The sequence below is a fragment of the Neoarius graeffei genome, chromosome 12, assembly GCF_027579695.1.
Source record: "Neoarius graeffei isolate fNeoGra1 chromosome 12, fNeoGra1.pri, whole genome shotgun sequence".
Classification (NCBI taxonomy): domain Eukaryota; kingdom Metazoa; phylum Chordata; class Actinopteri; order Siluriformes; family Ariidae; genus Neoarius; species Neoarius graeffei.
The window spans coordinates 6,798,442-6,811,712 of NC_083580.1; the positions used below are offsets into that span (position 1 = coordinate 6,798,442).

At 41.9% G+C, this 13,271-nt stretch overlaps 1 protein-coding gene across 1 annotated transcript in view; it reads right to left on the minus strand.

The window, feature by feature from the left end:
• Nucleotides 1-262: 262 nt before the first annotated feature.
• The window catches only part of gtf3c5 (general transcription factor IIIC, polypeptide 5), a 28,114-nt gene continuing 15,105 nt past the window's right edge, over nt 263-13,271 (minus strand). The window contains exons 6-11 of the mRNA XM_060935426.1: nt 12,817-12,931; nt 10,615-10,695; nt 8,381-8,463; nt 6,283-6,365; nt 5,966-6,108; nt 263-502 (exon numbers count right to left, since the gene is read on the minus strand). Of these exons, the coding sequence (XP_060791409.1) occupies nt 345-502; nt 5,966-6,108; nt 6,283-6,365; nt 8,381-8,463; nt 10,615-10,695; nt 12,817-12,931 (663 nt within the window). The 3' untranslated portion in view covers nt 263-344. The remainder of the gene's footprint in view (nt 503-5,965; nt 6,109-6,282; nt 6,366-8,380; nt 8,464-10,614; nt 10,696-12,816; nt 12,932-13,271) is intronic.

Here is a 13,271-nt window from a genome sequence, read left to right on the forward strand (position 1 = left end):
AAATTAGAAAAGGTAAACGGCCTGCCAGCTTACATCTGCACTTCTTCCTGTATAAAACACATACACCTGCTGTGCTTCTAAACTGATTTTTGCAGCTTTAATCGCTCATGTTTCATTCCAGAAGTACAAATAAACCAGGACGATCGGCTCGCGTTAAAAATGCTCAGGTCAGGTTTTTTTTTTTTTTTTTAATTATTGTAACAAAACATTCAGTATGATGTGTAAATCTAACAGTCTACATTTCTCAATCAGCGTTTGAACATTATTATTTTGCAAAAGGCATTTATTTTCCTTTATAAAATATACATTTTCCATATTAAAACAGCCAACTTAAAGTCCACAGTTTACATGTAATCAAGCATTTCTGTCTCCATTTCATTCTCACTCCCATCAGGCTTGTAATCTTCATCATCATCGTCCTCGTCAACGTCATCTTCGTCCTCGTCACTCTCTTCGATTTTACGTCCAGCCCGGACAGGCTTCAGCTTTGGGGAAGACAGAGCTGCAAAAACCGGCAATTTATGTACATGTATATATGTACAGCTGTATGCAAAAGTTTGGGCACCCCCTGACCAAATTACATACATTACTGATTTGATTTATTTATTTTTTTGGTATGCATATATATCTGCGTGTGCGCGCGTGTGTGTAAACGCAACCTCTATAGCAAACTTTTTTTTTCTTTATAAACGAACTTCTGTTGGCTAAATTTCTTGTCTTTTCTTCAGGTCATTTAAATATTTAAAAACTTTGTCCACCATCATCTTTACAGAGTGTGCAAGACCTCTTCTCTGTTTTGATGAGAAGGATAATGATGATCCGATGGTGCAGGAGTATCGCAGACATTTTGACAGCTGGATACTGACTTGATCAGGCTTATGTTTGTTTTGCTGCGCCCCACAGCTATCTAACGACTTGATTAACTTGCACTTAGTTAGTGCGGTTTCTGGTGTTTTTATTTAGACAGCATTTGTTAAACTGGTTCCTCATCCAATATGATCTTTGTAAAGATTGACATCATTTTGGTGAAATATGTTAATAGTTTCTTAAACTCGACGTTCACGTGTCAACATACAGTTCTGTGCAAAAGTCTTAGGCCCCCTATTTTTTTTCATACAAACTTTGTTATAGATTTCTATTTTATGACCACTTTTCTACGGAGCCGTAGAGGGGACATGGTGAATAAAAAAATAACAAAGCGTGGGAACGACTTATAAGGCGTGTGCACGAGATATTAATGCGCGCGCACGAGTTATAACCCGTGCGCACGCTTTGCGTTAAGGCGTGCGCTCGGGTAGTTAAAAGTGAGGGGACGAGTTACAAATCGTTCCCTCGCTTTCATTAAGGCGTGAGCACGAGATATTAATACGTGCGCTCGAGTTATAAAGGCGTGCGCACGGGTTATTAAAAAGTGAGGGAACGTCTTAAAACGCGTTCCCTCGGTTTATATCCAAGGCGTGGGAATGATATCCTATGTCGTTCCCTCGACTTATTAAAATATTCCCACAATATCCTTGTTTTCGTTGATCTCGTTGCCTACACACACACACGTACACACAGGCTGTAGGTCACCATGGTAGCTCCGGAAATGCTAGACGCTATTTTATTATATTTTAATACTGGACTCAGATACACAGAAATCCTCGACGCACTTGCATCCCAATATGGCTTTATTATAAGTCTGAGACACCTCAAGAGAGTTCTGAGAGAGAATGGGCTTCGCCGTCGTAGTTTTTCTGACCTAGGAACGACTATAGATAGCCCAGGTCGCCTCCACGGGTACCGCTGGATGCACGCAAAGTGCCTGGAACATGGCATTCAGGAAAAAACAGAGGATGTACGGATTATCCTTCAACTACTGGACCCAGAGAGTGTTGCGCTACGCCGTCGTCGTACACTTCAGCGCAGACAGTACTTTTCCAAAGGACCCAATTTCATTTGGCATGTCGATTCTTCTGACAAACTAAAACCGTTCGGAATCTGCATAAACGGATGCATAGACGGGTTTTCCCGTAGGATCGTCTGGCTGAAAGCCGCACACACAAGTAGTAACCCGCGAGTGATTGGCAGTTACTATGTGGATGCAGTGGAGAGGTTAGGTGGATGCCCGAGAATCGTACGAACTGATTTTGGAACTGAGAATGTGACTGTGCGAGACATCCAGAAGTTCTTCAGGCGTGACGGAGAAGACGACAGGGCAGGGGACTACATCTCCGGGGCCAGCACTGCAAATCAGCGTATTGAATCTTGGTGGGGCCAGTTGCGTAGACAAGGGGCTGAAAACTGGATCGAGTTCTTCGGAGAGCTGAAGAACTTCTGGATGTCTCGCACAGTCACATTCTCAGTTCCAAAAAGTTCGTACGATTCTCGGGCATCCACCTAACCTCTCCACTGCATCCACATAGTAACTGCCAATCACTCGCGGGTTACTACTTGTGTGTGCGGCTTTCAGCCAGACGATCCTACGGGAAAACCCGTCTATGCATCCGTTTATGCAGATTCCGAACGGTTTTAGTTTGTCAGAAGAATCGACATGCCAAATGAAATTGGGTCCTTTGGAAAAGTACTGTCTGCGCTGAAGTGTACGACGACGGCGTAGCGCAACACTCTCTGGGTCCAGTAGTTGAAGGATAATCCGTACATCCTCTGTTTTTTCCTGAATGCCATGTTCCAGGCACTTTGCGTGCATCCAGCGGTACCCGTGGAGGCGACCTGGGCTATTTAGTTGGCTGATGATGAAATCTATAGTCGTTCCTAGGTCAGAAAAACTACGACGGCGAAGCCCATTCTCTCTCAGAACTCTCTTGAGGTGTCTCAGACTTATAATAAACAGAGGTGTCAAAAGTATTACCATTTATTACTCAAATAGAAGTATAGATACTATGGTTTAGAAATACTTTTCATGAAGTAAAAGTATCAGCTGAAGCTTTTTACTCAAGTAAAAGTAAAAAGTATACTGATTTCTAAACTACTTTAAAGTACAAAAGTAAAAGTAATGAAAGAGGAAAAAATGCTATTAAGGACAAAGGCGCAGCCTAGAAGTCCACATACAGTCCATTCTCCTGACCCATTAAAATGTGTTTCATGGAGCACAAGTAATAATGACTTGTTGTCTGTAAGTGTTGTAATGGTGTAAAACTTCATACCTCAGAAGTAAGTTATCAATACATTTTTATTGAAAATGTATATATTAAAACACACACACACACACACACACACACACACACACACACACACACACACACACAAACATGTCTCGACCACATCACCCCATCCTACTGATCCACACAGATGGAAAAAACAACTAAAGTAATACGATTTATTTGAAAAGATTGCAGCATTGTAATGTCCAAAATATTGTATAACGCAATATTTTTGCAGTATGCTGGCAATCATTTTGTGTCCAAAGTTGCATTGCATTCACTGTCTCAACGGCAGTAATAATACAGTATTTGAATGCTATGAATGAATGAATGAATGAATGAATACTACACTAACACTACTGTAAAATTACAGTTTTTTTCTTTTTCATATGGGACGTGCAGTAGAGGCAGCAGGTTCCAGTTAAAATGCAAGAAAAACACTTTCTCATCCCTACTAGTTACTGGCTCACCGAGAGAAGTCAACAGAATGTTTGTGTTCCAGCAATGCGAGGCTGAACACAGGCGAGGAGAGAAAGGGCGGCCGCTGGAATGCCGACACACTACAAGCTAATATAACGTTTACTAAGCTAAGACCTGTCACTTTACTCACTAACCCCCACCAAGATACCATAACTGCGTTTGTAAACTTAACCTGACTCAGAAAAGAGAATGCCGCATGGTTCGTGGGGGGGCGTCGTGGGGATTCCACTCCTGACAAACGAACGAGAGCCCGCAATTTACTAACGGTGTTGAAGTCAGAGCTCTGATTGCTGTGTGCTTGGAGCGCCCTGAGTGGCAGTTTATTAGGTGGACAAAGTAATATAAGTAATATAAAGATTGGCGCAATGAAATGCAAGTAACGAGACTATTATAAACGTAACGAAGTAAAAGTAAATGCTTGAAAATGTAACGAGTAGAGATAAAAAGTAGGTTGAAAATTATTACTCCAGTAAAGTAGAAAGTACCAAAATTTCTACTTAAGTAAAGTAACGAAGTATTTGTACTTCGTTACTTGACACCTCTGATAATAAAGCCATGTTGGGATGCAAGTGCATCGAGGATTTCTGTGTATCTGAGTCCAGTATTAAAATATAATAAAATAGCGTCTAGTATTTCCGGAGCTACCATGGTGACCTACAGCCTGTGTGTACGTGTGTGTGTGTGTGTAGGCAACGAGATCAACGAAAACAAGGACATTGTGGGAATATTTTAATAAGTCGAGGGAACGACATAGGATATCATTCCCACGCCTTGGATATAAACCGAGGTAACGCGTTTTAAGACGTTCCCTCACTTTTTAATAACCCGTGCGCACGCCTTTATAACTCGAGCGCACGTATTAATATCTCGTGCTCACGCCTTAATGAAAGCGAGGGAACAATTTAATATCTCGTGCACACGCCTTAATGAAAGCGAGGGAACGATTTGTAACTCGTCCCCTCACTTTTAACTACCCGAGCGCACGCCTTAACGCAAAGCGTGCGCACGGGTTATAACTCGTGCGCGCGCATTAATATCTCGTGCACACGCCTTATAAGTCGTTCCCACGCTTTGTTATTTTTTTATTCACCATGTCCCCTCTACGGCTCCGTACTTTTCAGATTAAAAAAGAAAACATAATGAAGGCTACTGGGTTTGGGGGCAAAATTAAGAAGCAAGTGTGACAAAGTGTCCAGAAGAACTGTGTCTGGTTCTGTAAGATGCTCAGTAAAACCTACAGCTCATTTCCGCATAAAACTGCACTCATTGGACCTGAGACTTTTTTTTTAAAGCAAAAAGGGTCGTCTCAGACCAAATATTGACTTTGTTATATTGATTTTTTTTTAATGTTGAAACATTTCATTTCATTATTTTTAAGCTATTTTTTGCTCTACAGCATTTCTTTGCATGTACCCAATACTTTTGCACAGTACTGTACATTCCTGGCAGGGGGAAAAAAAAAAAAAAAAACTCAATCTGGACCAAAACCAAAAAATAATCAAAAACACTTCATTTTTTAGCTGCTTTCCCAAATTCAGCCGTGGCGACATCCACTGCACATTTGGTCTCCAAACTTATTTTAAAAGCAGCTGCAATTTCATTGAGGAATAAGCAGAAACTCAGACTGCGGTGTCAAATTATTATGTAACTAATGCAAGCCGCCGAATGATAAGGGTGTCTCAGATATTCAGACCACGCTGGAAAACATGCAGGTGTGTCTTCTGGATCCTAAATGCCAGTCAATATTCAACTAACCTAATGGTGCCATTGTTGTGAAGGTTAAAACAAATGTGTAGCAGAATTGAAAAAGAAAAAAAAGTATTCATTTTATTATTTATCTTACATTTATCTATTTTATTCTAGAAAGATATGAATACAGATACAAATATAAGGGGCACAAACTTTTTTTTTTTTAAAGAAGGCAAGGCAAAACAAGTCACATGACCAAGAGGTTTCTGCTTTACTTCAGGCCAGATATGAGGCCAGCTGGACAAAAAAAAAAAAAAAAAGACAACGAAAGTGACCATTAATTCATCCCTAGCGTCCGCCTGGTCAGGCTAGTGGTGGTTTAAATTAGGCTACTATTTTCTTTATATTTTGCCTAATAGAACCAAATAAATGTGTTCGACTTTAACTATACGATAGGAATTTAAAAGGACAGTCCTGGACACATCTCTAGTTGAGACTCGAGTGATGTAGCTCGAGTGATGTAGCTGAGGTTAATGAACTGTCCAGACCCACTTCAGGATTAAATCCAAAGAAATATCTGGAGCGCTAAACAGATACAGATAGTGGCGTTATCCCTAATCCAGCTGCAACAGCTGTGTCCACCAAGTACTTACAAGGTCTTTTAGCTCGTGCCACCTGCGTGATCATGGAGGAGATGATGTTTCTGAGCTCGTCTGGAGTCCGCGGCAAACACCAGCCGTCACGCTCGTCACACACTTCCTCCTTCCCGTCATTCTTATGGATGATGCTTTTAATTCTGACAGGGGTTAATCATGAAGAAACAGTCACTAGACATGCAGGCAAGTGTATTGAATGTAAGACGTATTGTATCGGAATCTAAACCCGAGTTTAGGCATTTTCTGTAAAACTGTACATATTTAGCATAAAGTATTTTCTCGCTGATTTAAATGAACATGATTCAGGGCCTTACTTCTCTACATCCAGATCGCACAGCTGGTAAAACATCTGTCTGTAGGGTGGCAACATTCCCTCACGGAATATGTAAACTGAATCCTGCAATAACAGATGAAACAGATGTTATAAGGTCACTATATGTCATTAATTCCTGTTTTTTTTGCCATCTAGTAGCTGCTGCGATGTATAAAGCAAAGCAACATACAATATACTATTGAACTGTTGAATCAGATTCATCAGAATGTCTTGTCTCATCTCATCTCATTATCTGTAGCCGCTTTATCCTGTTCTACAGGGTCGCAGGCAAGCTGGAGCCTATCCCAGCTGACTACGGGTGAAAGGCGGGGTACACCCTGGACAAGTCGCCAGGTCATCACAGGGCTGACACATAGACACAGACAACCATTCACACTCACATTCACACCTACGCTCAATTTAGAGTCACCAGTTAACCTAACCTGCATGTCTTTGGACTGTGGGGGAAACCGGAGCACCCAGAGGAAACCCACGCGGACACGGGGAGAACATGCAAACTCCGCACAGAAAGGCCCTCGCCGGCCGCTGGGCTCAAACCCAGAACCTTCTTGCTGTGAGGCGACAGTGCTAACCACTACACCACCGTGCCGCCCCCATCAGAATGTATCAAATTTAAAAAAAAAAAAAAAAATTTATATATATACACACACACACACACACACACACACACACAAATGCCCTTGTTTTAATACAATTTCTGTAGTAACAGCTTATAAAAGGGACACAGTTTGGCAACCGCTCCACATCTCTTTTTTTTTTAAACTGTTAATCAAAGACACATCGATTTATTACTTTTGGGCAGTGTCTCCAAGAGATAAAGCTGTAACTTTACATTTAAGTAAGAATGTGTACTTTCTTGAACATAAGCTGCATATTTTTTTTTGTCTTGTCAATTTCAAGAAAGAGGAAAAAAAGAGAAGCTGGTGATGGAACGAATGTCTGTAGCTGCTGTAATGTCAGTGATAACAGGAACTTGTCTTGTGGATGTTCTCCGATATTAAACGTACCTATACACAGACAAAAGATACGATGTGTAATTATTTGATTTAAAAAATTAATTGTTGCCAACTGCTGTGGTATAAGAGTAATTATTCTATCCACATTCACTGGAGGGCGGCACGGTGGTGTAGTGGTTAGCGCTGTCGCCTCACAGCAAGAAGGTCCGGGTTCGAGCCCTGGGGCCGGCGAGGGCCTTTCTGTGCGGAGTTTGCATGTTCTCCCCGTGTTTGCGTGGGTTTCCTCCGGGTGCTCCGGTTTCCCCCACAGTCCAAAGACATGCAGGTTAGGTTAACTGGTGACTCTAAATTGAGCGTAGGTGTGAATGTGAGTGTGAATGGTTGTCTGTGTCTATGTGTCAGCCCTGTGATGACCTGGCGACTTGTCCAGGGTGTACCCTGCCTTTCGCCCATAGTCAGCTGGGACAGGCTCCAGCTTGCCTGCGACCCTGTAGAACAGGATAAAGCGGCTAGAGATAATGAGATGAGACATTCACTGGATATGAGCAATCATGCACTCTGATTGGCTACTCTACTACTAGGATATCAGCTCATACACCATGAGTAGAGAAAATCAAAATGGCGGAGCGTGTTGCTGAACCAACCGAGGACGAAATAAAAACTCTACTCGAAAACAAAGCCCCCCAAAAAGCAATAAAATATGGAACGAAAGTATTTGATGGTAAGAATACATCTTTTTTTTTTTTCAAGAATTATTATTATTATAGCATTTTTCACAAATTGCTACTGTCATTTTGCCAGTTTATTTACATTCTAAGTGGAAATGATTTTGTCAGACGTTTTGTATAAAGTTTTTATTTATTGAATTTGCAAAAAAAATATAAAAATGCTCCGTTTCTTAAAATCCAGTGAATGTGGATAGAATAAAACAGTTATTCCACTCAATCTCGTCATACATGGCTTAAAGCCAACTCGGTGCTATGTGCCTCGTCCGCTATCAGCTCATGTACGACTCGATTTCGTGGAATAACTGTTAAATAACACTTCATTAAATGCTCTAATAGGAACTGAGTCAATGTTGGGGTGGTAACAGAAACACTGCTTCATATCTTTTGTTTTTACCTTAAGAATGTATTTTGATGAAGGGGAGAAGGAGCTTGATGAACCGTCCTGGGCGATGTCCTTCACACTAGCTCCCTGAGGAGCTAAAAGTACAGAAAGAATTAATCGAAAGAGTCAGCAGATAACAAACAAGCAATGATATAATATGCATTCCATAATACAGACCATCCACTTTCATAGAAACATCCGTACACCTGCTCATTCGTGCAATTATCCAATCAGCCAACAACAATGCATAAAAATCATGCAGATACAAGTCAAGAGGTTCAGTTAACATTTACGCCAAACATCAGAACGGGGAAATATGTGATCAAAGTCACTTTGACCTTTGCATGATTATTGGTGCGCCATGGGCTGGTTTTTCAGAAACTGCCGATCTCCTGGATTTTCACATATAACCACAGTGGTTCAAGCTTCCAGGAATGCTCCAGTAATGCAAATAACCACTCTTTACAACCACGGTGAACAGAAAAGCATTTCAAAATGCCCAATCTTACAGCAAATGGGTTACAGTAGCAAAATAACACATCAGATTCCACTCCAGAAAGAATCTGACGCAACAGTGGACAGACAGGAGAGTTCATCTGTTCGGTTTTCAGTGATCCTGTGCCTTTTGTTACTTGGCGTACACTACCGTTCAAAAGTTTGGGGTCACCCAGACAATTTTGTGTTTTCCATGAAAAGTCACACTTTTATTTACCACCATAAGTTGCAAAATGAATAGAAGATATAGTCAAGACATTTTTCTGGCCATTTTGAGCATTTAATCGACCCCACAAATGTGATGCTCCAGAAACTCAATCTGCTCAAAGGAAGGTCAGTTTTATAGCTTCTCTAAAGAGCTCAACTGTTTTCAGCTGTGCTAACATGATTGTACAAGGGTTTTCTAATCATCCATTAGCCTTCTGAGGCAATGAGCAAACACATTGTACCATTAGAACACTGGAGTGAGAGTTGCTGGAAATGGGCCTCTATAGTCCACTTGCATGTGACGTCACAGCCGATCCAGATTGTAAACAGACGCCATCTTGTCGGTCAAACGTCATATTTCCACCATCGCAATTTACCGACACTGACTTTCGTTGTTTTTCGCCCAAATCTGCAAATATTACCGTGCCACAATGCCGGAGAGTTGTATGGCATATAAATGCCACAACAGGAGAGGTCAGAAATCAGGAAGAAAGTTTCATAGGCTGCCACGGGACCCTGACAGGCGTGCAAAATGGATTGCTGCTATCAGCCGGGCCGATCCAAACAACAACAAGACATGGGTACCGACTGGAAAGAACGATCACTGGCGCCTGTGCAGTGACCATTTCATCTCAGGTTCGCCATGTATTTATTCCAGTATATCCATGTGGTATCAGTACTAGTACTCAATACTTAAGTGACTTACCCGTCCAATGAGGATTGTTATTTTCTTGTTTACAAGATGCCACATCTGAGGGGGGCTGACAAATCCTGAATTTCTGTAAAGATAACTGTCCAGAGATTTATAAGCACGCAGTGCTTCACGACTGAACAGCGAGGGAAAGTTAATGAGGCAATTATACACATCTGGGTATTCCACCTCTGGCAGTTCAATATCCACTGACACGGTCGTGAAAACTACGTCCGGTAATCGATAAGGGTCACTAATCTGTAGGTCGTTTATTTTAGACATATATCTAGTTATCTGTTCATTAGAAAAATGAGCCGTGTAGTCCGTCAGTTGAAATTGATCCATTTTGTACACGAGTGCAACAATATTCAGCTGTGTTGTTGACCGACAAGATGGCGGCTGTTTACATTCCAGCCGGGATTCGGTCACGTGACTGCAAGAGGTCTATACACCTATGTAGATATTGCACCAAAAACCAGACATTTGCAGCGAGAATAGTCATTTACCACATTAGCAATGTATAGTGTGTTTCTCATTAGTTTAAAGTGATCTTCATTGAAAAGAACAGTGCTTTTCTTTCAAAAATAAGGACATTTCAAAGTGACCCCAAACTTTTGAACGGTAGTGTATACGACAAAGTATAGTAGGATGCACTGTAAAGCCCGAGCAGTTGTTAGTCAGTCATTTAAACAACGCTTCAGTTAAAAAAAAAGTAATGGACAAACAGCGAGCATTGTTAGCAAGGATCCCTAATAAATGACAAAAACAATGGCCCAGAAACATCTCCGCACCTTTTAAGCCTCACAGGAACAGCAGGATCTACGAATGAATACTGTCGAAAGAACTCCCTCACCTGCCTTGTTGACTGTAGTTGGAAGAGCATACTGGTAGGCACTTCTTTTAGCCTTTACTGGTATATCATTGAAGCTATGTCCTATGGAACATGATGGAGGGAGGGGGAGAGAGAGAGATGGAAAAACAAAGCAATACTATAATTACACATTATGTTTTGAATAAACTAAGACAAAGTAAAGGTCATGGTACTGAAAGCAGTGCGTTTGTCAGATTGATTCATCATAATCGATTCTTCTTTTTCTTTTTAAATATGTTTAGAATGAACTGTTAGAACTGATAGATTGTAAATCCAGTCACACTGAATTCAGGCTTTATGGACCCTTCCCACGTGACGTCACGACAAATGCGGCTGCCATTTTGGACATGAACTACCAGTAGTCTACCACAGCCAACAACGAGGAACGACGGCGAAGCATCGAAAGGAATATAGCCATCAAAGAAAGTTTTTACTTTCAGCAAGACTTCCATCATGCCATTATATTGTTGTGCACCTGGATGTAGTAACCATCAACACACAAGGCAAGATTTATCATTTTATCGGATCCCGACAGATGCTGACCGACGGAGAAGATGGATAGCGGCCATTAACAGGAAAGATTGGCAGCCCTCGGCATACCAGCGCTTGTGTAGTGACCACTTTGTTGGAGGTAAGATGAATAAAATTAGCCAGAAAAGGCATTACATTGCTGTTAACATTTTGTGGCGGCGAGTGTGTAACCAAATAGGTTAAAATAAACCATTGTAACCTCTTTGTTCTTCTGTAGTAGCTATTAGCTAACGACATTAGCTAACATTGTGTTCCTTTGCTGTTGGTAGACTGTAGGACAGATCAGAGGTAATGTCCTACAAATAAGTGTTCAAAACAAGAGGAACATGTATTTGTCTCTTAAATCCAGGCCGTTCCCTGTAATCTGTAACAACGGTTGGAGAAAGTAATGGCAAATAGTGAGTGCACAAACCATAGAAGGTAAACTGTACACAGCGCCAGGGCAGTGTGATGGTATGTCTACTTTTAGGCCAAGTTTACATTAGACCGTATCTGTCTCGTTTTCTTCGCGGATGCACTGTCCGTTTACATTAAAACGCCTGGAAACGCCGGGAAACGGGAATCCACCAGGGTCCACGTATTCAATCTAGATCGTGTCTGGTCCGGTGCTGTGTAAACATTGAGAATACGCGGATACGCTGTGCTGAGCTCTAGCTGGCGTCGTCATTGGACAACGTCACTGTGACATCCACCTTCCTGATTCGCTGGCGTTGGTCATGTGACGCGACTGCTGAAAAACAGCGCGGGCTTCCGCCTTGTATCACCTTTCATTAAAAAGAGTATAAAAGTATGAAAATACTGCAAATACTGATGCAAATACTGCCCATTGTGTAGTTATGATTGTCTTTAGGATTGCCATCCTCCCACTTGCAAGTGGTAAGTGACTTGCGCACAGCGGCTCAGTCCCGAATCACTGCTCGTGCACTTCACTCACGCGCTCTGTGAGCTGCGCAGGGCCGGAGTGCGCACCCTCCAGAGGGCACTCGCTGTTCAGGGCGGAGTGATTTGGAGCGCAGCCACTGAGGAGGAAGCAATGAGCCGCACTGACACATTTCAACTTACGTGCTGAATTAGTCATGTGATTAGCGTATCCGTGTATTGGCGTTGCTGTGTGCACGCGAATCGTGTATTGGCGTTGCTGTGTGCACGCTAATCGTTTTTAAAAACGTTAATCTGATGATCCGCTGATACGGTCTAATGTAAACCCCACCTTAGACTGTGTTAGCTTATCAATGAACACACTCGTCACTCGACAAGTTTCACGTCTTTACGACGGATACTTAAATGTGTGTTAGGTATTATTGTTGCAGTCTAAGCAGTCATTGTAGCAGCTGGATGAGCGAGAACCGAAAGGGTCTGTGCCATAAACCGTTATTTCTGTACGGCGTTGCTAATGTGTCGTTCTCTAAGCCTGCTAACCTCAATTTTTGCAAATACCTCTCCCTCTGCTCGCCCTGTAAATGCCCTACGTCGCTGGATAGTGAAGGTGTTTTCTGTATCTCGCTCCTTTTTCTTTTATGTTTTTCGTTTGTCGTCTTCCTCACATTCAAACCGATTCGAACCGAAGTCCACTTCATGCCCAAAATGGCGGTCGCATTTACGAAGGTCACGTGAGTGGGAAGGGTCAATAGACCCAGTGTTGGTCCTCCTCACCATGTCTCATCCCACAGCGGATTCTGAAGTCCAGAACCTGGTAGATTTTGGCCTCTGGGTGCTTACGGGGATCATAACCAAACCTCACCCACAGGCTTCTCCATGGCCCAGTCAACTGACATGCGCACACACACACACACACACACTTAATTCAATGCACTTTGCTACTAAATAACCAGAGGTGGACAGTAACGAAGTACATTTACTTGAGTACTGTACTTAAGTACACTTTTTGAGTATCTGTACTTTACTTGAGTATTATTTTTTTTGGAAACTTATGACTTTAACTTCACTACATTTGAAAGACAAAAATATCGTACTTTTCACTCCACTACATTTCTATCAAGGTCCTCGTTACTCGTTACTATGAAGCAGCTTTGAAAGTGGATGGTTTTTGTTTTCTTTTCTAAAACGATTGATTTTTTCCACAGGGGACACTGAGACGGCCGATCAGT